At 36.8% G+C, this 23,356-nt stretch overlaps 1 protein-coding gene across 1 annotated transcript in view; it reads right to left on the bottom strand.

The window, feature by feature from the left end:
* LOC133146994 (syntaxin-6-like) overlaps positions 1-22,804 on the bottom strand; it is a 32,590-nt gene extending 9,786 nt beyond the window's left edge. Inside the window, exon 1 of the mRNA XM_061271118.1 lies at positions 22,589-22,804. Coding sequence (XP_061127102.1) covers positions 22,589-22,623 — 35 coding nt within the window. The 5' untranslated portion in view covers positions 22,624-22,804. The remainder of the gene's footprint in view (positions 1-22,588) is intronic.
* Between the last annotated feature and the right edge of the window lie 552 nt (positions 22,805-23,356).

Here is a 23,356-nt window from a genome sequence, read left to right as displayed (position 1 = left end):
TGAAAAATGTAGAAATTAGAGTAGAAAAACGAAATTTTAGAGAATTTTGGTTGAATTTCAAAATAAAAGATGTGAAGTTTTTGGTAAGTGGGACGTTGTGGAATAGGTAGGCAAAAGATGAACAGTTGAAAGTTGGAACGAGTTGAATCGGTTGAAAAATGTAGAAGTTAGAGCTGAAAAACGAAATTTTGTGAAAATTTGTCGGAATTTTTAACGTGAAAACGTGAAATTTTCGAATTTGGGAATTTTGGGAATGTCGAGAATCCTTCCGAATGTGATTAGAATGTGCTGAATGATGTGAATTTCAAATTGGAACGACGTAAATGTGAAATGTCGAATGTGCCATTAAGAATGAATGGGGAAAAATTTGTCGGAATTTTGGGAATTTTGCGGAATGGGAAAATTTTCGGAACGAGAAAAATACAAGCACCCATGTCATGAATTTTTGGAATACGTGAAAAGTGGAATGGAGTGAATCGGATGAATTTTGTGGAAGAAGAAGCGGGACAAAAAAGTGAGGAGAATAAAATAGAATAATAACTAGAATTTTGCAATTTCTGGAGAAATTGCGTGTGAAGGCGAAATGTATGAATAACTTTTTCGGGGAATGCTGCCGAACGATGTTGAAACGTGTTGAATTACTTGAGAAATGTAGAATATTTGGAGAATTTGTGGTGAATTTCAAAATTGAAAGTTTGGAATATTTGGTAAGTGGGAAGTTGTGGAATAGGTAGGCAAAAGATGAACAGTTGAAAGTTGGAATGGGTTGAATCGGTTGAAAAATGTAGAAATGAGAAGGGAAAAAGGAATTGGGTGTGAATTTCAAAATAAAAGATGTGAAGGTTTTGGGAAGTTGTGGAATAGGTTGAAAAATGATGAACAGTTGAAAGTTGGAATGGGTTGAATCGGTTGAAAAATGTAGAAATGAGAAGGGAAAAGGGAATTGGGTGTGAATTTCAAAATAAAAGATGTGAAGTTTTTGGTAAGTGGGAAGTTGTGGAATAGGTAGAAAAATGATGAACAGTTAAAAATTGGAATGGGTTGAATCGGTTGAAAAATGTAGAAATGAGAAGGGAAAAGGGAATTGGGTGTGAATTTCAAAATAAAAGATGTGAAGTTTTTGGTAAGTGGGAAGTTGTGGAATAGGTAGAAAAATGATGAACAGTTGAAAGTTGGAATGGGTTGAATCGGTTGAAAAATGTGGAAATGAGAAGGGAAAAGGGAATTGAGTGTGAATTTCAAAATAAAAGATGTGAAGTTTTTGGTAAGTGGGAAGTTGTGGAATAGGTAGAAAAATGATGAACAGTTGAAAGTTGGAATGGGTTGAATCGGTTGAAAAATGTAGAAATGAGAAGGGAAAAGGAAATTGGGTGTGAATTTCAAAATAAAAGATGTGAAGTTTTTGGTAAGTGGGAAGTTGTGGAATAGGTAGAAAAATGATGAACAGTTGAAAGTTGGAATGGGTTGAATCGGTTGAAAAATGTAGAAATGAGAAGGGAAAAGGAATTGGGTGTGAATTTCAAAATAAAAGATGTGAAGTTTTTGGTAAGTGGGAAGTTGTGGAATAGGTAGAAAAATGATGAACAGTTGAAAGTTGGAATGGGTTGAATCGGTTGAAAAATGTAGAAATGAGAAGGGAAAAGGAATTGGGTGTGAATTTCAAAATAAAAGATGTGAAGTTTTTGGGAAGTTGTGGAATAGGTAGAAAAATGATGAACAGTTGAAAGTTGGAATGGGTTGAATCGGTTGAAAAATGTAGAAATTAGAGTACAAAAACGGAATTTGAGAGAATTTTGGTTGAATTTCAAAATAAAAGACGTGAAGTTTTTGGTAAGTGGGAAGTTGTGGAATAGGTAGAAAAATGATGAACAGTTGAAAGTTGGAATGGGTTGAATCGGTTGAAAAATGTAGAAATGAGAAGGGAAAAGGGAATTGGGTGTGAATTTCAAAATAAAAGATGTGAAGTTTTTGGTAAATGGGAAGTTGTGGAATAGGTAGAAAAATGATGAACAGTTGAAAGTTGGAATGGGTTGAATCGGTTGAAAAATGTAGAAATGAGAAGGGAAAAGGAATTGGGTGTGAATTTCAAAATAAAAGATGTGAAGCTTTTGGTAAGTGGGAAGTTGTGGAATCGGTAGAAAAATAATGAACAGTTGAAAGTTGGAATGGGTTGAATCGGTTGAAAAATGTAGAAATTAGAGTAGAAAAACGAAATTTTAGAGAATTTTGGTTGAATTTCAAAATAAAAGATGTGAAGTTTTTGGTAAGTGGGACGTTGTGGAATAGGTAGGGAAAAGATGAACAGTTGAAAGTTGGAACGAGTTGAATCGGTAGAAAAATGTAGAAGTTAGAGGTTAAAAAACGAAATTTTGTGAAAATTTGTCGGAATTTTTAACGTGAAAACGTGAAATTTTCGAATTTGGGAATTTTGGGAATGTCGAGAATCCTTCCGAATGTGATTAGAATGTGCTGAATGATGTGAATTTCAAATTGGAACGACGTAAATGTGAAATGTCGAATGTGCCATTAAGAATGAATGGGGAATAATTTGTCGGAATTTGGGGAATTTTGCGGAATCGGAAAATTTTCGGAATGAGAAAAATACAAGCCACCCTTTCCTGAATATTTGGAATACGTGAAAAGTGGAATGGAGTGAATCGGATGAATTTTGTGAAAGAAGAAGCGGGACAAAAAAGTGAGGAGAATAAAATATAATAAAAACTAGAATTTTGCAATTTCTGGAGAAATTGCGTGTGAAGGCGAAATGTATGAATAACTTTTTCGGGGAATGCTGCCGAACGATGTTGAAACGTGTTGAATTACTTGAGAAATGTAGAATATTTGGAGAATTTGTGGTGAATTTCAAAATTGAAAGTTTGGAATATTTGGTAAGTGGGAAGTTGTGGAATAGGTAGGCAAAAGATGAACAGTTGAAAGTTGGAATGGGTTGAAAAATGTAGAAATTAGAGTAAAAAAACGAAATTTTGGAGAATTTGGTTGAATTTCAAATTTCGAATTTTTGGTAAGTGGGAAGTTGTGGAATAGGTAGGCAAAAGATGTACAGTTGAAAGTTGGAACGGGTTGAATCAGTTAAAAAATGTAGAAGTTAGAGCAAATGTTGAATCCCCATAGAGAATGAATGGGAAAATAAAAAAAGCAATTGCGCCAAAATCTTTCTAAATTTGGAACAAAACAAAAAAAACGGCCTCAGGAGGTTCACTTTTGGGGTAAAAATGTTGAAACGAGTTAAATCGGACAAAAAACGAAGACGTTAGCGCAAATGTAGCTATTTGGGGCACTTAGTGTTGAAATAAGGTCACTTCCGGCTTGATTCGGGTCATTTCCGGTCTAATTTGGGTCACTTCCGGTTTATTTGGGACACTTCCGATTTAATATAGGTCACTTCTGGTTTAGCTGAGGTCACTTCCGGTTTATTTGGGGTCACTTCCGGTCTAAAAAAGGTCACTTCCGGTTCATTTGGGGTCACTTCCGGTTTGATTTGGGGTCACTTCCGGTTTACCAGAGGTCACTTCCGGTCTATTTGGGGTCACTTCCGGTCTATTTGGGGTCACTTCCGGTTTATTTGGGTCACTTCCGGTTTAATTTGGGTCACTTCCGGTTCGTCTGAGGTCACTTCCGGTTTATTAGGGGTCATTTCCGGTCTAAAAAGGTCACTTCCGGTACATTTGGGGTCACTTCCGGTTTGATTTGGGGTCACTTCCGGTTTACCTGAGGTCACTTCCGGTCTATTTGGGGTCACTTTCGGTTCGATTTGGGGCACTTCCGGTTCATTCTGGGTTCATTGGTGGCACTTCAGGGTCATCCAAGATGGCCGCCACACTGGAATTGGGGGTCAAGGGTTGAATTGTGTAAGCATAGTGGAAGTGGGGGTGAATGGGAGTGAATGTGGGAAGCATAGTGGAAGTGGGGGTGAATGGGAGTGAATGTGGGAAGCATAAGGTGAATAAGGGGAATAAATGTGGAATGGGTTGAATCGGTCGAAAAATGTAGAAATTAGAGTAGAAAAACGAAATTTTAGAGAATTTTGGTTGAATTTCAAATTTGGGAATTTGGAATTTTTGGTAAGTGGGAAGTTGTGGAATAGGTAGGCAAAAGATGAACAGTTGAAAGTTGGAACGGGTTGAATCGGTTGAAAAATGTAGAAATTAGAGTGGAATAACGGAATTTGAGAGAATTTTGGTTGAATTTCAAATTTGAAAATTTGGAATTTTTGGTAAGTGGGAAGTTGTGGAATAGGTAGGCAAAAGATGAACAGTTGAAAGTTGGAATGGGTTGAATCGGTTGAAAAATGTAGAAGTTAGAGGTGAAAAACGAAATTTTGTGAAATGTCGAATGTGCCATTAAGAATGGATGGGGAAAAATTTGTCGGAATTTTGGGAATTTTGCGGAATCGGAAAATTTTCGGAATGAGAAAAATACAAGCCACCCTTTCCTGAATATTTGGAATACGTGAAAAGTGGAATGGAGTGAATCGGATGAATTATGTGAAAGATGAAACGGGACAAAAAAGTGAGGAGAATAAAATATAATAAAAAAAATAATAACTAGAATTTTGCAATTTCTGGAGAAATTGCGTGTGAAGGCGAAATGTATGAATAACTTCTTCGGGGAATGCTGCCGAATGATGTTGAAACGTGTTGAATTACTTGAGAAATGTAGAAAATTTGGAGAATTTGTGGTGAATTTCAAAATAAAAGATGTGAAGTTTTTGGTAAGTTGTGGAATAGGTAGAAAAATGATGAATGGTTGGAAAAAAGTTGGAATGGGTTGGATCGGTTGAAAAATGTAGAAATGAGAAGGGAAAAATGAAATATTGGAGAATTGGGTGTGAATTTCAAAATAAAAGATGTGAAGTTTTTGGGAAGTTGTGGAATAGGTAGAAAAATGATGAACAGTTGAAAGTTGGAATGGGTTGAATCGGTTGAAAAATGTAGAAATGAGAAGGGAAAAGGGAATTGGGTGTGAATTTCAAAATAAAAGATGTGAAGTTTTTGGTAAGTGGGAAGATGTGGAATAGGTCGAAAAATGAGGAACAGTTGAAAGTTGGAATGGGTTGAATCGGTTGAAAAATGTAGAAATGAGAAGGGAAAAGGGAATTGGGTGTGAATTTCAAAATAAAAGATGTGAAGTTTTTGGTAAGTGGGAAGTTGTGGAATAGGTAGAAAAATGATGAACAGTTAAAAGTTGGAATGGGTTGAATCGGTTGAAAAATGTAGAAATGAGAAGGGAAAAGGGAATTGGGTGTGAATTTCAAAATACCGTTTTTTTCCGTGTATAGTGCGCCCCCATGTATAGTACGCACCCCTAACAATGGCATGCTGATGCTGGAAAAAAGCTTGTACCCATGTATAATACGCACCCAATTTTTATGAATTTTTTTAATTTTTTTTTTTTTTTTTTTTTTTTTTTTAAGTCCCAAAGATCGTCACACACGCAGGGAGGCAATGGGTCCCATTTTTAAAGTCTTTGGTATGGTCTTAACTAGGCTGGATGTCATTTTTTTTGTTGGCGTTGATTTCTCCGACTGCCCCTAAACGCACCACCGCGCTCCGTGCGCAGGGGAATGAGGCGGCTCTGTATGGGAGATACGTTGAAGAGGAATAAAAACAACCTTGGAAACCAAAACTTGCCCCTCGTCGTGACTCGGAGCCGCAATAAATGTTTCGGATTTGTGTAGGGTACATTGTGACAGACGGCAAACTAGCAGGTGATCGAGCGAGCGTCTGATACAAGAGCATTGCGGTCGTATGGAGCGTGTTTGAAATGAACAGCAGAGACGAAAGGAACAAGGCAAAGTGTTGTGAAATAAAATATTACCTGTAATACGCATTTTGTTATTTGCTGATTGAAACTGCTAATTAAACTGTGAATTGAAACTAATAGGTGGAGAACTGAACTCTCGCTCTTTATATAGCTGACGTGTCTTGCGCAACCGTTCTGCGCATCTGTAATGGCGGCCTCCGTATGACGTCCGGTCCGCGATGGAGATTAAAAAACAAACAATATTTGACAATAACACACCATCGAGGATTGCACCATCGCATCAAACGATGTGTCGTCAATTATGAATTTTACTAAGTGTGTTGGGCAGGATGGCTGAATGCGATGCGCGATTGACAACAAACAAGAAGAAAGGTGAGTTTTATTTCGGGGGGAGATTTGTCATGTCCCGTCCCCAGTTTTGCTATGTGTCTAGGTTGCCATAGTTTCTGTTCGTGTCACCCCGCTCTTCCTGTGTCACCTCAATCGATGTAACGTGTTTTGTATTTAAGTCCTGTCTGCCCCTCGCTCACCGTTGGATCATTGCATGTGTTACTGTCATTCTGTTCCTGTCTTTGGTAATGTCACCCTGTCTTTTTGTTCCACGACTTTGTCGGTCAGTCCTGTTGTTGGTTTTGTTGTACCATGACTTTATTTAAAAAAAAAAAAAAAAAATTTAAAAAAAAAAAATTAAAATTTTTTTTCTTTGTACCCATGTATAATACGCACCCCAGATTTTAGGACAATAAATTAGTAAAATATTGCGCACTATACACGGAAAAAAACGGTAAAAGATGTGAAGTTTTTGGTAAGTGGGAAGTTGTGGAATAGGTAGAAAAATGATGAACAGTTGAAAGTTGGAATGGGTTGAATCGGTTGAAAAATGTAGAAATGAGAAGGGAAATGGGAATTGAGTGTGCATTTCAAAATAAAAGATGTGAAGTTTTTGGTAAGTGGGAAGTTGTGGAATAGGTAGAAAAATGATGAACAGTTGAAAGTTGGAATGGGTTGAATCGGTTGAAAAATGTAGAAATGAGAAGGGAAAAGGGAATTGGGTGTGAATTTCAAAATAAAAGATGTGAAGTTTTTGGTAAGTGGGAAGTTGTGGAATAGGTAGAAAAATGATGAACAGTTGAAAGTTGGAATGGGTTGAATCGGTTGAAAAATGTAGAAATGAGAAGGGAAAAAGTAATTGGGTGTGAATTTCAAAATAAAAGATGTGAAGGTTTTGGGAAGTTGTGGAATAGGTCGAAAAATGATGAACAGTTGAAAGTTGGAATGGGTTGAATCGGTTGAAAAATGTAGAAATTAGAGTAGAAAAACGAAATTTTAGAGAATTTTGGTTGAATTTCAAAATAAAAGATGTGAAGTTTTTGGTAAGTGGGACGTTGTGGAATAGGTAGGCAAAAGATGAACAGTTGAAAGTTGGAACGAGTTGAATCGGTTGAAAAATGTAGAAATGAGAAGGGAAAAGGGAATTGGGTGTGAATTTCAAAATAAAAGATGTGAAGTTTTTGGTAAGTGGGAAGTTGTGGAATAGGTAGAAAAATGATGAACAGTTGAAAGTTGGAATGGGTTGAATCGGTTGAAAAATGTAGAAATGAGAAGGGAAAAAGTAATTGGGTGTGAATTTCAAAATAAAAGATGTGAAGGTTTTGGGAAGTTGTGGAATAGGTCGAAAAATGATGAACAGTTGAAAGTTGGAATGGGTTGAATCGGTTGAAAAATGTAGAAATTAGAGTAGAAAAACGAAATTTTAGAGAATTTTGGTTGAATTTCAAAATAAAAGATGTGAAGTTTTTGGTAAGTGGGACGTTGTGGAATAGGTAGGCAAAAGATGAACAGTTGAAAGTTGGAACGAGTTGAATCGGTTGAAAAATGTAGAAATGAGAAGGGAAAAGGGAATTGGGTGTGAATTTCAAAATAAAAGATGTGAAGTTTTTGGTAAGTGGGAAGTTGTGGAATAGGTAGAAAAATGATGAACAGTTGAAAGTTGGAATGGGTTGAATCGGTTGAAAAATGTAGAAATGAGAAGGGAAAAAGTAATTGGGTGTGAATTTCAAAATAAAAGATGTGAAGGTTTTGGGAAGTTGTGGAATAGGTCGAAAAATGATGAACAGTTGAAAGTTGGAATGGGTTGAATCGGTTGAAAAATGTAGAAATTAGAGTAGAAAAACGAAATTTTAGAGAATTTTGGTTGAATTTCAAAATAAAAGATGTGAAGTTTTTGGTAAGTGGGACGTTGTGGAATAGGTAGGCAAAAGATGAACAGTTGAAAGTTGGAACGAGTTGAATCGGTTGAAAAATGTAGAAATGAGAAGGGAAAAGGGAATTGGGTGTGAATTTCAAAATAAAAGATGTGAAGTTTTTGGTAAGTGGGAAGTTGTGGAATAGGTAGAAAAATGATGAACAGTTGAAAGTTGGAATGGGTTGAATCGGTTGAAAAATGTAGAAATGAGAAGGGAAAAAGTAATTGGGTGTGAATTTCAAAATAAAAGATGTGAAGGTTTTGGGAAGTTGTGGAATAGGTCGAAAAATGATGAACAGTTGAAAGTTGGAATGGGTTGAATCGGTTGAAAAATGTAGAAATTAGAGTAGAAAAACGAAATTTTAGAGAATTTTGGTTGAATTTCAAAATAAAAGATGTGAAGTTTTTGGTAAGTGGGACGTTGTGGAATAGGTAGGCAAAAGATGAACAGTTGAAAGTTGGAACGAGTTGAATCGGTTGAAAAATGTAGAAGTTAGAGCTGAAAAACGAAATTTTGTGAAAATTTGTCGGAATCTTTAACGTGAAAACGTGAAATTTTTGAATTTGGGAATTTTGGGAATGTCGAGAATCCCTCCGAATGTGATTAGAATGTGCTGAATGATGTGAATTTCAAATTGGAACGACGTAAATGTGAAATGTCGAATGTGCCATTAAGAATGAATGGGGAAAAATTTGTCGGAATTTGGGGAATTTTGCGGAATCTGAAAATTTTCGGAATGAGAAAAATACAAGCGCTCATGTCGTGAATATTTGGAATACGTGAAAAGTGGAATGGAGTGAATCGGATGAATTTTGTGGAAGAAGAAGCGGGACAAAAAAGTGGCGGGAATAAAATAGAATAATAATAATAAAGTAAATGGAGTAGAATAACATATGTGTGAAGGCCTTCGCCTTCACACAATAAAGTGAATGGAGTAGAATAACATATGTGTGAAGGCCTTCGCCTTCACACAATAATAATAAAGTGAATGGAGTAGAATAACATATGTGTGAAGGCCTTCGCCTTCACACAATAACTAGAATTTGCAATTCCTGAAGGAATTGCGTGTGAAGGTGAAGAAGTTGAATAAATATTTAAGGAATGTTGCAGAATGATGTTGAAACGAGTTGAATCGGTTGAAAAATGTAGAAATGAGAAGGGAAAAAGGGATTGGGTGTGAATTTCAAAATAAAAGATGTGAAATTTTTGGTAAGTTGTGGAATAGGTAGAAAAAAGATGAACAGTTGAAAGTTGGAATGGGTTGAATCGGTCGAAAAATGTAGAAATGAGAAGGGAAAAAGGAATTGGGTGTGAATTTCAAAATAAAAGAAGTGAAGTTTTTGGTAAGTGGGAAGTTGTTGAATAGGTAGAGAAAAGATGAACAGTTGAAAGTTGGAATCGGTTGAATCGGTTGAAAAATGTAGAAATGAGAAGGGGAAAAGGAATTGGGCGTGAATTTCAAAATAAAAGATGTGAATTTTTTGGTAAGTGGGAACTTGTGGAATAGGTAGAAAAATGATGAACAGTTGAAAGTTGGAATGGGTTGGATCGGTTGAAAAATGTAGAAATGAGAAGGGAAAAAGGAATTGGGTGTGAATTTCAAAATAAAAGAAGTGAAGTTTTTGATAAGTGGGAAGTTGTTGAATAGGTAGAAAAATTATGAACAGTTGAAAGTTGGAATGGGTTGAATCGGTTGAAAAATGTAGAAATTAGAGTAGAAAAAAGGAAATTTTAGAGAATTTTGGTTGAATTTCAAAATAAAAGATGTGAAGTTTTTGGTAAGTGGGAAGTTGTGGAATAGGTAGAGAAAAGATGAACAGTTGAAAGTTGGAATGGGTTGAATCGGTTGAAAAATGTAGAAATGAGAAGGGAAAAGGGAAAAAGGAATAGAGTGTGAATTTCAAAATAAAAGATGAAAACGTGAAAATGTTGAATTTGGCAAGTTTGGGAATGTCCCCAATGTGATTTGAATGTGTTGAATTATGTGAATTTCAAACTGGAACAACATAAATGTGAAATGTTGAATCTGCCATTAAGAATGAATGGGGCAAAAATCGCCGTAAATTTGTGAATTTTGCGAAAACGGAAAATTTTTGGAAGGAAAAAAATCTAAGCAGTGTTGCCATGAATATTTCGAATAAGTGAAAAGTGGAATGGAGTGAATCGGTTGAAGTATGTGGAAGTAGTTAAGCGCCGAAAAAGTGGGCAGAATAAGTAGAATAATAATAACTAGAATTGCAATTTCGGAAGAAATTGCGTGTGAAGGCGAAGGCAGATGTTAATTTAGAAACGTTAAGCGTTAAAAATGATGAGCGGGAAGAATGAAAAGGGAAAGAAATAATTGTGAAATAAATGGGAAAATGTTACAAATACATGTTACAAAAAGGTACAAATGATAAGCGTTAAAAATGAAATGTTACAAATGTTACAAAAAAGGTACAAATGATAAGCGTTGAAAATGATAAGGGGAAGGATAAAGAGTAAAATAAATAATGACGCCCAATGTGGGAATCGAACTGACGCGGGTTTTGATACCACTCGGGAAAGATACTCGTGTACTGGAATCACTTGTGTTTCCCACGAGCTAATTGTGTCCCTGTCTACATACTGGTTGAATTTGGTTAATGTAATGAATGTGTTTGTTGAATGCGAATACGTAATCAAAGTGGTGGAAATTGCTTAATGTAATGAATGTTGAATGCGAATGTTAGTTACAAATGATAAGCGTTGAAAATGATAAGCGGGAAGAATAAAGAGTAAAATAATTAATGACGCCCAATGTGGGAATCGAACCCACTACAGGAAACTGGCTCGGGTTGACATTGCCATTAAGAATGAATGGGGAAATAAAAGGCACAAATTTGCTAATTACTTAAAAACGGTAAATGTTATGAACGCGAAAAATACTGGCAAGCGTGCCATGAATTTTTGGAACGTGTGAAAGGTTGAACGAGGTGAATCGGTTGAAGCATGTGGGAGTAGTTAGATGTCAAAAAAGTGGGAGGAATAAGTTGTTTAATAATAAAGTACAATATCAATGTGTGAAGGCCTTCGCCTTCACACAACTAGAATTGCAATTTCGGAAGAAATTGCGTGTGAAGGCGAAGGCAGATGTTAAGTTACAAACGTTAAGCGTTAAAAATGATGAGCGGGAAGAATACAAAGGGAAAATAGATAATTGTGAAATAAATGGGAAAATGTTACAAATACATGTTACAAAAAGGTACAAATGATAAGCGTTAAAAATGAAACGTTACAAATGTTACAAAAAAGGTACAAATGATAAGCGTTGAAAATGATAAGGGGGAAGAATAAAGAGTAAAATAATTTATGACTCCCAATGTGGGAATCGAACCCACTACAGGAAACTGGCTCGGGTTGACATTTCCATTGTGTTTCCGACTGAGCTAATGAGGATCCTTCCTTCTTGCTGGTTGAATTTGGTTAATGTAATGAATGTGTTTGTTGAATGCGAATGCGTAATCAAAGTGGTGGAAATTGCTTAATGTAATGAATGTTGAATGCGAATGACAAAAGTTACAAATGATAACCGTTGAAAATGATAACCGTGAAGGATAAAGAGTAAAATAAATAATGACGCCCAATGTGGGAATCGAACTGACGCGGGTTTTGATACCACTCGGGAATGATGCTCGTGTACTGGAATCACTTGTGTTTCCCACGAGCTAATTGAGTCCCTTACTATGTCATGGTTGAAATTGGTTAATGTAATGAATGTGTTTGTTGAATGCGAATACGTAATCAAAGTGGTGGAAATTGTTTAATGTAATGAATGTTGAATGCGAATGTTAGTTACAAATGATAAGCGTTGAAAATGATAAGCGGGAAGAATAAAGAGTAGAATAATTAATGACGCCCAATGTGGGAATCGAACCCACTACAGGAAACTGGCTCGGGTTGACATTGCCATTAAGAATGAATGGGGAAATTAAAGGCACAAATTTGCTAATTACTTAAAAACGGTAAATGTTATGAAGGGGAAAAAAGGTGGCAAGCTTGCCATGAATTTTTGGAACGTGTGAAAGTTTGAACGAGGTGAATCGGTTGAAGCATGTGGGAGTAGTTAGATGTCAAAAAAGTGGGAGGAATAAGTTGTTTAATAATAAGAATAAAAAAAATAATAATAATAAAGTAGAATAACAATGTGTGAAGGCCTTCGCCTTCACACAACTAGAATTTGCAATTCCTGAAGGAATTGCGTGTGAAGGTGAAGAAGTTGAATAAATATTTAAGGAATGTTGCAGAATGATGTTGAAACGAGTTGAATCGGTTGAAAAATGTAGAAATGAGAAGGGAAAAAGGAACTGGGTGTGAATTTCAAAATAAAAGATATGAAGTTTTTGGTAAGTTGTGGAATAGGTAGAAAAATGATGAACAGTTGAAAGTTGGAATGGGTTGAATCGGTTGAAAAATGTAGAAATGAGAAGGGAAAAGGAAATTGTGTGAATTTCAAAATAAAAGAAGTGAAGTTTTTGGTAAGTGGGAAGTTGTGGAATAAGTAGAAAAATGATGAACAGTTGAAAGTTGGAACGGGTTGAATCGGTTGAAAAATGTAGAAATGAGAAGGGAAAAAGGAATTGGGTGTGAATTTCAAAATAAAAGATGTGAAGTTTTTGGTAAGTGGGAAGTTGTGGAATAGGTAGAAAAATGATGAACAGTTGAAATTTGGAATGGGTTGAATTGGTTGAAAAATGTAGAAATGGGAAGGGAAAAAAGAATTGGGAGTGAATTTCAAAATAAAAGATGTGAAGTATTTGGTAAGTTGTGGAATAGGTAGAAAAATGATGAACAGTTGAAAGTTGGAATGGGTTGAATCGGTTGAAAAATGTAGAAATGAGAAGGGAAAAAGGAATTGGGCGTGAATTTCAAAATAAAAGATGTGAATTTTTTGGTAAGTGGGAAGTTGTGGAATAAGTAGCAAAATGATGAACAGTTGAAAGTTGGAATGGGTTGAATCGGTTGAAAAATGTAGAAATGAGAAGGGAAAAAGGAATTGGGTGGGAATTTCAAAATAAAAGATGTGAAATTTTTGGTAAGTGAGAAGTTGTGGAATAGGTAGAAAAATGATGAACAGTTTAAAGTTGGAATGGGTTGAATCGGTTGAAAAATGTAGAAATGGGAAGGGAAAAAGGAATTGGGAGTGAATTTCAAAATAAAAGATGTGAAGTATTTGGTAAGTTGTGGAATAGGTAGAAAAATGATGAACAGTTGAAAGTTGGAATGGGTTGAATCGGTTGAAAAATGTAGAAATGAGAAGGGAAAAAGTAATTGGGTGTGAATTTCAAAATAAAAGAAGTGAAGTTTTTGGTAAGTGGGAAGTTGTTGAATAGGTAGAAAAATGATGAACAGTTGAAAGTCGGAATGGGTTGAATCGGTTGAAAAATGTAGAAATTAGAGTAGAAAAAAGGAAATTTTAGAGAATTTTGGTTGAATTTCAAAATAAAAGATGTGAAGTTTTTGGTAAGTGGGAAGTTGTGGAATAAGTAGAGAAAAGATGAACAGTTGAAAGTTGGAATGGGTTGAATCGGTTGAAAAATGTAGAAATGAGAAGGGAAAAGGGAAAAAGGAATTGGGTGTGAATTTCAAAATAAAAGATGAAAACGTGAAAATGTTGAATTTGGCAAGTTTGGGAATGTGCCCAATGTGATTTGAATGTGTTGAATGATGTGAATTTCAAACTGGAACAACGTAAATGTGAAATGTTGAATCTGCCATTAAGAATGAATGGGGCAAAATTCGCCGTAAATTTGTGAATTTTGCGAAAACGGAAAATTTTTGGAAGGAAAAAAAAGTGAGCAGACGTGCCATGAATATTTGGAATAAGTGAAAAGTGGAATGGAGTGAATAGGTTGAAGTATGTGGAAGTAGTTAAGCGTCAAAAAAGTGAGCGGAAGTTGAATAATAATAATAATAATAACTAGAATTGCAATTTCGGGAGAAATTGCGTGTGAAGGCGAAGGCAGATGTTAAGTTACAAACGTTAAGCGTTAAAAATGATGAGCGGGAAGAATACAAAGGGAAAATAGATAATTGTGAAATAAATGGGAAAATGTTACAAATACATGTTACAAAAAGGTACAAATGATAAGCGTTAAAAATGAAACGTTACAAATGTTACAAAAAAGGTACAAATGATAAGCGTTGAAAATGATAAGGGGGAAGAATAAAGAGTAAAATAATTTATGACTCCCAATGTGGGAATCGAACCCACTACAGGAAACTGGCTCGGGTTGACATTTCCATTGTGTTTCCGACTGAGCTAACGAGGATCCTTCCTTCTTGCTGGTTGAATTTGGTTAATGTAATGAATGTGTTTGTTGAATGCGAATGCGTAATCAAAGTGGTGGAAATTGCTTAATGTAATGAATGTTGAATGCGAATGACAAAAGTTACAAATGATAACCGTTGAAAATGATAACCGGGAAGGATAAAGAGTAAAATAAATAATGACGCCCAATGTGGGAATCGAACTGACGCGGGTTTTGATACCACTCGGGAATGATGCTCGTGTACTGGAATCACTTGTGTTTCCCACGAGCTAATTGAGTCCCTTACTATGTCGTGGTTGCAATTGGTTAATGTAATGAATGTGTTTGTTGAATGCGAATACGTAATCAAAGTGGTGGAAATTGCTTAATGTAATGAATGTTGAATGCGAATGTTAGTTACAAATGATAAGCGTTGAAAATGATAAGCGGGAAGAATAAAGAGTAAAATAATTAATGACGCCCAATGTGGGAATCGAACCCACTACAGGAAACTGGCTCGGGTTGACATTGCCATTAAGAATGAATGGGGAAATAAAAGGCACAAATTTGCTAATTACTTAAAAACGGTAAATGTTATGAACGCGAAAAATACTGGCAAGCGTGCCATGAATTTTTGGAACGTGTGAAAGGTTGAACGAGGTGAATCGGTTGAAGCATGTGGGAGTAGTTAGATGTCAAAAAAGTGGGAGGAATAAGTTGTTTAATAATAAAGTACAATATCAATGTGTGAAGGCCTTCGCCTTCACACAATAACTAGAATTTGCAATTCCTGAAGGAATTGCGTGTGAAGGTGAAGAAGTTGAATAAATATTTAAGGAATGTTGCAGAATGATGTTGAAACGAGTTGAATCGGTTGAAAAATGTAGAAATGAGAAGGGAAAAGGAACTGGGTGTGAATTTCAAAATAAAAGATGTGAAGTTTTTGGTAAGTTGTGGAATAGGAAAAAAACTGATGAACAGTTGAAAGTTGGAATGGGTTGAATCGGTTGAAAAATGTAGAAATGAGAAGGGAAAAAGGAAATGGGTGTGAATTTCAAAATAAAAGACGTGAAGTTTTTGGTAAGTGGGAAGTTGTGGAATAGGTAGAAAAAGTGATGAACAGTTGAAAGTTGGAATGGGTTGAATCGGTTGAAAAATGTAGAAATGAGAAGGGAAAAAGGAAGTGGGTGTGAATTTCAAAATAAAAGATGTGAAGTTTTTGGTAAGTGGGAAGTTGTGGAATAGGTAGAAAAATGATGAACAGTTGAAAGTTGGAATGGGTTGAATCGGTTGAAAAATGTAGAAATGAGAAGGGAAAAAGGAAGTGGGTGTGAATTTCAAAATAAAAGATGTGAAGTTTTTGGGAAGTTGTGGAATAGGTAAAAAAATGATGAACAGTTGAAAGTTGGAATGGGTTGAATCGGTTGAAAAATGTAGAAATTAGAGTAGAAAAACGAAATTTTAGAGAATTTTGGTTGAATTTCAAAATAAAAGATGTGAAGTTTTTGGTAAGTGGGAAGTTGTGGAATAGGTAGGCAAAAGATGAATAGTTGAAAGTTGGAACGAGTTGAATCGGTGGAAAAATGTAGAAGTTAGAAGTGAAAAAGGAAATTTTATGAAATTTTGCAAAATTTTATGCAAATATTAAAAGTGAAAACGTGAAAATTTTGAATTTGGGAAGTTAGGGAATGTCCCCAATGTGATTTGAATGTGTTGAATGATGTGAATTTCAAACTGGAACAACGTAAATGTGAAATGTTGAATCTGCCATTAAGAATGAATGGGGCAAAAATCGCCATAAATTTATGAATTATGCGAAAACGGAAAATTTTTGGAACGAGAAAAATGTGAGCAGTCGTGCCATGAATATTTGGAATAAGTGAAAAGTGGAATGGAGTGAATCGGTTGAAGTATGTGGAAGTAGTTAAGCGTCAAAAAAGTGGGCAGAAGATGTTGAATAATAATAATAACTAGAATTGCAATTTCGGAAGAAATTGCGTGTGAAGGCGAAGGCAGATGTTAATTTAGAAACGTTAAGCGTTAAAAATGATGAGAGGGAAGAATGAAAAGGGAAAGAAATAATTGTGAAATAAATGGGAAAATGTTACAAATACATGTTACAAAAAGGTACAAATGATAAGCGTTAAAAATGAAATGTTACAAATGTTACAAAAAAGGTACAAATGATAAGCGTTGAAAATGATAAGGGAAAGGATAAAGAGTAAAATAAATAATGACGCCCAACGTGGGAATCGAACTGACGCGGGTTTTGATACCACTCGGGAATGATGCTCGTGTACTGGAATCACTTGTGTTTCCCACGAGCTAATTGAGTCCCTTACTATGCCGTGGTTGAAATTGGTTAATGTAATGAATGTGTTTGTTGAATGCGAATACGTAATTAAAGTGGTGGAAATTGCTTAATGTAATGAATGTTGAATGCGAATGTTAGTTACAAATGATAAGCGTTGAAAATGATAAGCGGGAAGAATAAAGAGTAAAATAAATAATGACGCCCAATGTGGGAATCGAACCCACTACAGGAAACTGGCTCGGGTTGACATTGCCATTAAGAATGAATGGGGAAATAAAAGGCACAAATTTGCTAATTACTTAAAAACGGTAAATGTTATGAACGAGAAAAAAAGTGGCAAGCTTGCCATGAATTTTTGGAACGTGTGAAAGTTTGAACGAGGTGAATCGGTTGAAGCATGTGGGAGTAGTTGGATGTCAAAAAAGTGGGAGGAATAAGTTGTTTAATAAAAATAATAACTAGAATTGCAATTTCGGAAGAAATTGCGTGTGAAGGCGAAGGCAGATGTTAAGTTACAAACGTTAAGCGTTAAAAATGATGAGCGGGAAGAATACAAAGGGAAAATAGATAATTGTGAAATAAATGGGAAAATGTTACAAATACATGTTACAAAAAGGTACAAATGATAAGCGTTAAAAATGAAACGTTACAAATGTTACAAAAAAGGTACAAATGATAAGGGGGAAGAATAAAGAGTAAAATACTTTATGACGCCCAAAGTGGGAATCGAACCCACTACAGGAAACTGGCGCAGGTTGACATTGCCATTGTGTTTCCAACTGAGCTAATCAGGTTCCTACCTCAGTAACTGTTGAATTTGGTTAATGTAATGAATGTGTTTGTTGAATGCGAATGCGTAATCAAAGTGGTGGAAATTGCTTAATGTAATGAATGTTGAATGCGAATGACAAAAGTTACAAATGATAACCGTTGAAAATGATAACCGGGAAGGATAAAGAGTAAAATAAATAATGACGCCCAATGTGGGAATCGAACTGACGCGGGTTTTGATACCACTCGGGAAAGATGCTCGTGTACTGGAATCACTTGTGTTTCCCACGAGCTAATTGAGTCCCTTTCTTTTATTGGTTGAATTTGGTTAATGTAATGAATGTGTTTGTTGAATGCGAATACGTAATCAAAGTGGTGGAAATTGCTTAATGTAATGAATGTTGAATGCGAATGTTAGTTACAAATGATAAGCGTTGAAAATGATAAGCGGGAAGAATAAAGAGTAGAATAATTAATGACGCCCAATGTGGGAATCGAACCCACTACAGGAAACTGGCTCGGGTTGACATTGCCATTAAGAATGAATGGGGAAATAAAAGGCACAAATTTGCTAATTACTTAAAAACCGTAAATGTTATGAACGCGAAAAATACTGGCAAGCGTGCCATGAATTTTTGGAACGTGTGAAAGTTTGAACGAGGTGAATGGGTTGAAGCATGTGGGAGTAGTTAGATGTCAAAAAAGTGGGAGGAATAAGTTGTTTAATAACTAGAATTGCAATTTCGGAAGAAATTGCGTGTGAAGGCGAAGGCAGATGTTAATTTAGAAACGTTAAGCGTTAAAAATGATGAGCGGGAAGAATGAAAAGGGAAAGAAATAGTTGTGAAATAAATGGGAAAATGTTACAAATACATGTTACAAAAAGGTACAAATGATAAGCGTTAAAAATGAAATGTTACAAATGTTACAAAAAAGGTACAAATGATAAGCGTTGAAAATGATAACCGGGAAGGATAAAGAGTAAAATAATTTATGACGCCCAATGTGGGATTTGAACCCACTACAGGACACTGGCTCGGGTTGACATTGCCATGGTGTTTCCGATTGAGCTAATGAGGCTTCTTCCTTCATGCTGGTTGAATCTGGTTAATGTAATGAATGTGTTTGTTGAATGCGAATGCGTAATCAAAGTGGTGGAAATTGCTTAATGTAATGAATGTTGAATGCGAATGACAAAAGTTACAAATGATAACCGTTGAAAATGATAACCGGGAAGGATAAAGAGTAAAATAAATAATGACGCCCAATGTGGGAATCGAACTGACGCGGGTTTTGATACCACTCGGGAAAGATGCTCGTGTACTGGAATCACTTGTATTTCCCACGAGCTAATTGTGTCCCTGTCTACATACTGGTTGAAATTGGTTAATGTAATGAATGTGTTTGTTGAATGCGAATACGTAATCAAAGTGGTGGAAATTGCTTAATGTAATGAATGTTGAATGCGAATGTTAGTTACAAATGATAAGCGTTGAAAATGATAAGCGGGAAGAATAAAGAGTAAAATAATTAATGACGCCCAATGTGGGAATCGAACCCACTACAGGAAACTGGCTCGGGTTGACATTGCCATTAAGAATGAATGGGGAAATAAAAGGCACAAATTTGCTAATTACTTAAAAACGGTAAATGTTATGAATGCGAAAAATACTGGCAAGCGTGCCATGAATTTTTGGAACGTGTGAAAGGTTGAACGAGGTGAATCGGTTGAAGCATGTGGGAGTAGTTAGATGTCAAAAAAGTGGGAGGAATAAGTTGTTTAATAATAAAGTACAATATCAATGTGTGAAGGCCTTCGCCTTCACACAATAAAGTACAATATCAATGTGTGAAGGCCTTCGCCTTCACACAATAAAGTAGAATAACAATGTGTGAAGGCCTTCGCCTTCACACAATAATAATAATAAAGGACAGGAATAACAATAGTGTGAAGGTCTTCACCTTCACACTAATAATAAAGGACAGGAATAACAATAGTGTGAAGGTCTTCACCTTCACACTAATAAAGGACAGGAATAACAATAGTGTGAAGGTCTTCACCTTCACACTAATAAAGGACAGGAATAACAATAGTGTGAAGGTCTTCACCTTCACACTAATAAAGGACAGGAATAACAATAGTGTGAAGGTCTTCACCTTCACACTAATAATAAAGGACAGGAATAACAATAGTGTGAAGGTCTTCACCTTCACACTAATAAAGTAAATGGAGTAGAATAACATATGTGTGAAGGCCTTCGCCTTCACACAATAATAATAATAGAGAATGGTGTAGAATAACATATGTGTGAAGGCCTTCGCCTTCACACAATAATAATAGAGAATGGTGTAGAATAACATATGTGTGAAGGCCTTCGCCTTCACACAATAATAATAATAGAGAATGGTGTAGAATAACATATGTGTGAAGGCCTTCGCCTTCACACAATAATAATAAAGTAAATGGAGTAGAATAACATATGTGTGAAGGCCTTCGCCTTCACACAATGATCCAACGGTGAGCGAGGGGCAGACAGGACTTAAATACAAAACACGTTACATCGATTGAGGTGACACAGGAAGAGAGGGGCGACGCGAACAGAAACTATGGCAACCTAGACACATAGCAAAACTGGGGACGAGACATGACAAATCTCCCCCGAAATAAAACTCACCTTTCTTCTTGTTTGTTGTCAATCGCGCATCGCATTCAGCCATCCTGCCCAACACACTTGGTCAAAAAAATCCACAATTGACGACACATCGTTTGATGCGATGGTGCAATCCTTGATGGTGTGTTATTGTCAAATATTGTTTGTTTTTAATCTCCATCGCGGACCGGACGTCATACGGAGGCCGCCATTACAGATGCGCAGAACGTATGCGCAAGACACGTCAGCTATATTAAGAGCAAGATATGTTTTCTTCCTATTAGTTTCAATTCACAGTTTAATTAGCAGTTTCAATCAGCAAATAACAAAATGCGTATTACAGGTAATATTTTATTTCACAACACTTTGCCTTGTTCCTTTCGTCTCTGCTGTTCACTTCAAACACGCTCCATACGACCGCAATGCTCTTGTATCAGACGCTCGCTCGATCACCTGCTAGTTTGCTGTCTGTCACAATGTACCCTACACAAATCCGAAACATTTGTTGCGGCTCCGAGTCACGACGAGGGGCAAGTTTTGGTTTCCAAGGGTGTTTTTATTCCTCTTCAACGTCTCTCCCATACAGAGCGCCTTTTTCACGTCCGCAGCCCATGCGCGGACGGAGCGCGGTGGTGCGTTTAGGGGCAGTCGGAGAAATCAACGCCAACAAAAAGAATTACATCCAGCCTAGTTAAGACCATACCAAAGACTATAAAAATGGGACCCATTGCCTCCCTGCGCGTGTGACGATCATTGGGACTTAAAAAAAAAAAAAAAAAAAAATTAAAATTTTTTTTTTTAAAAACTCATAAAAATTGGGTGCGTATTATACATGGGTACAAGCTTTTTTCCAGCATCAGCATGCCATTCTTAGGGTGCGTACTATACATGAGGGCGCACTATACACGGAAAAAAACGGTATATGTTTAATAAAGACAAAGCCATCACAAAACTGTTGTAATTATTTAGATTTTGATCTAAATTAGCCTTGAATAAAGACTAAGCAGTCACATGAATTAACAGAAAAAATGGACAGCCGGACTCGGACTCATGGCCAAGAGGCCGGACTCGGTGCAAAAATCCGACCGAGTCCACAGCCCTGATACAAAGTGCTTATTTTAACACTGAACTTTGATGTCGTGTTTTTTCTTTAAATGTGCGGCGAGATTTGTGCTCCCTGAATATTTGATCACCGCATGGCAGGATTTACAAACTGCACGTGTCTTGTCCGTTGAGCCATCTTTTCTTTGGAATCCAAAGTGCTTCCAAACGAATGACTTGAAGCCTAAAGGGGAGCAAATGTCCTCGTCTTTTTGGACACTAGCCATAGCACCAGCCCAGGAGCCGCGTACTAGTTGTCGACTCCCCTTTCACGTGCCTGCTCTGCTCACAACACAACAACGCCGCGCGCACTGCTCCCAGAAAGAGGAAGCAAGCAACAATGAACTGGATTTCAAAATAAAGTCGCGTCTAATGTCCGAGGTCAAACACGGCGATATAAATCGATGTTTACGTTTAGCATCAATGCCAATAAATCGTAGAGCATTATATCGATTAATCGATGTGTATCGATGAATCGTTACACCCCTAATAGTTAATATAACATTCATATTATATGTTCCCCCTCCTGAGAGATTGCCACCTTATTGTGGTCAGGGGGTTTGCGTGCCTCAGTGACCCTAAGAGCAATACCAGCAGAAGCTTTAATCTTCAGGTGGGACACCCAAGCTGGACAGGTCTTAGTGTAGAGGCCTGACAGAGTGCAATCCACTTCTCCAGGTTGAGATCTGGACACACAGCTAACAACTGCCGTGAAGAAAACACTAACAGTGTTAAAAATGTGTAAAAAAAAAAAAAGGAAAAAAGAACATGCCCCCTTCACATTTCTGACTTCCCCCTCTCATGTGCATTCTTAGAACCGGCCCTGGTTGACAGTCATAATGGCCTTCCGAAAGAAGCTATGACTACAATGCGGCCCGCAAAAACAAAAGAGTTTGACACCCCTGCCCTAGGGGTTCAGTGAGTCGGTCTCAGGGGTTCGGCAGAGCCTCCACTGCAGAGGTCCGAACTCACCTGGTTTATTGTGTAAATTCGTGATGACGCATATCTTGCAAAGGCAACAGCAGAAGTCGAAACTAATTTTATTTTTTTAACTAAAGAGGGGTTCGGTGAATGTGCATAAGAAATTGGTGGGGTTTGGTACCTCCAACAAGGTTAAGAACCACTGGTGTAAACCATGTGAGCCATTAGGCTGAGCCTGTCCTTCGTTGTAAATACGAGATGAATTGCTGATTTGAGCTATTATCAACGCACCTTTTTTCCACCTAATTACTGTCAAACGAATTGTTTAATGGAACGAGTTGATTACGAATATCGCTCTATTATCACATGAACTATTGTTAGGAATATAAGATAAATTATTTCTTGAAAATCATACGTTATATGCTTGAACAAGTCTATATTTGGAGATTTAACGCTGACTTGTTTGTTTGTGCAGAGACACGGGATGTGCCAGTGCTAACACGCTAACAGTTTCCCATAAGCTTTTCTGACCCTTTGACGACGAAGAAGGGGTCTTCCATGGACATGTTGCCGCCTCCACTTCACTCCATCATTCGCGTCACACCCACGAACAACCTCGACGTCCAGTACGAGAGCCTTTTTCTTAAACGCCGTTTGTTTACATCAAGCTGCTGTAGCTGCCTTCGTCAACGGAAATAGCAGATGGAAGTCATCCGGCGGGATGGGGGGTTATGTATGCGCCTGCTGCTATCTTGCGGATAGAAAGGAACTACGGTCTTCAAAAACCAGCGGCGCACATACCACGTTTCTCCAGTTGAGGTTACTTTACGGAAATGTATATATAATTCAATGAAAATGAAGCCCAGATGCATTTATGATCAATACATCTTTTATATAGCACTTTCGCAATGGCTTTCGTTGAAATAAAGCGTTTTACAAAACTAATGACAGAAGATAATAGAATATTGATGATCAACATTGATAATGTTGCCCCAGTGCATGCGGAATTTGTATGCTGACAGCACATAGCCTACTATGCTACCGCAATGATAGCATAGTTGCTTGTGATATGTTGCATTACTTGGCTACTGAGAAACTTCAAAAGCTTCTTGTAAATCGCTACTGTTAGGATACGGATTTTAGCTATTGATCTGACTCCAAATTGTGATCAACACTTAACACAATAATTGCTATGTTCTAATCCACACACTGGCGCACCTAACAATTTTGCGAGTTCGTTCTGTCAAAGAGAAGACCAGTAGATCAATCAGACCGGATTTACCAATTGTTTAATCCTGA

Source organism: Syngnathus typhle, unplaced genomic scaffold, assembly GCF_033458585.1.
Source record: "Syngnathus typhle isolate RoL2023-S1 ecotype Sweden unplaced genomic scaffold, RoL_Styp_1.0 HiC_scaffold_24, whole genome shotgun sequence".
Lineage (NCBI taxonomy): Eukaryota > Metazoa > Chordata > Actinopteri > Syngnathiformes > Syngnathidae > Syngnathus > Syngnathus typhle.
This window is presented reverse-complemented; position numbering and strand designations above follow the sequence as displayed.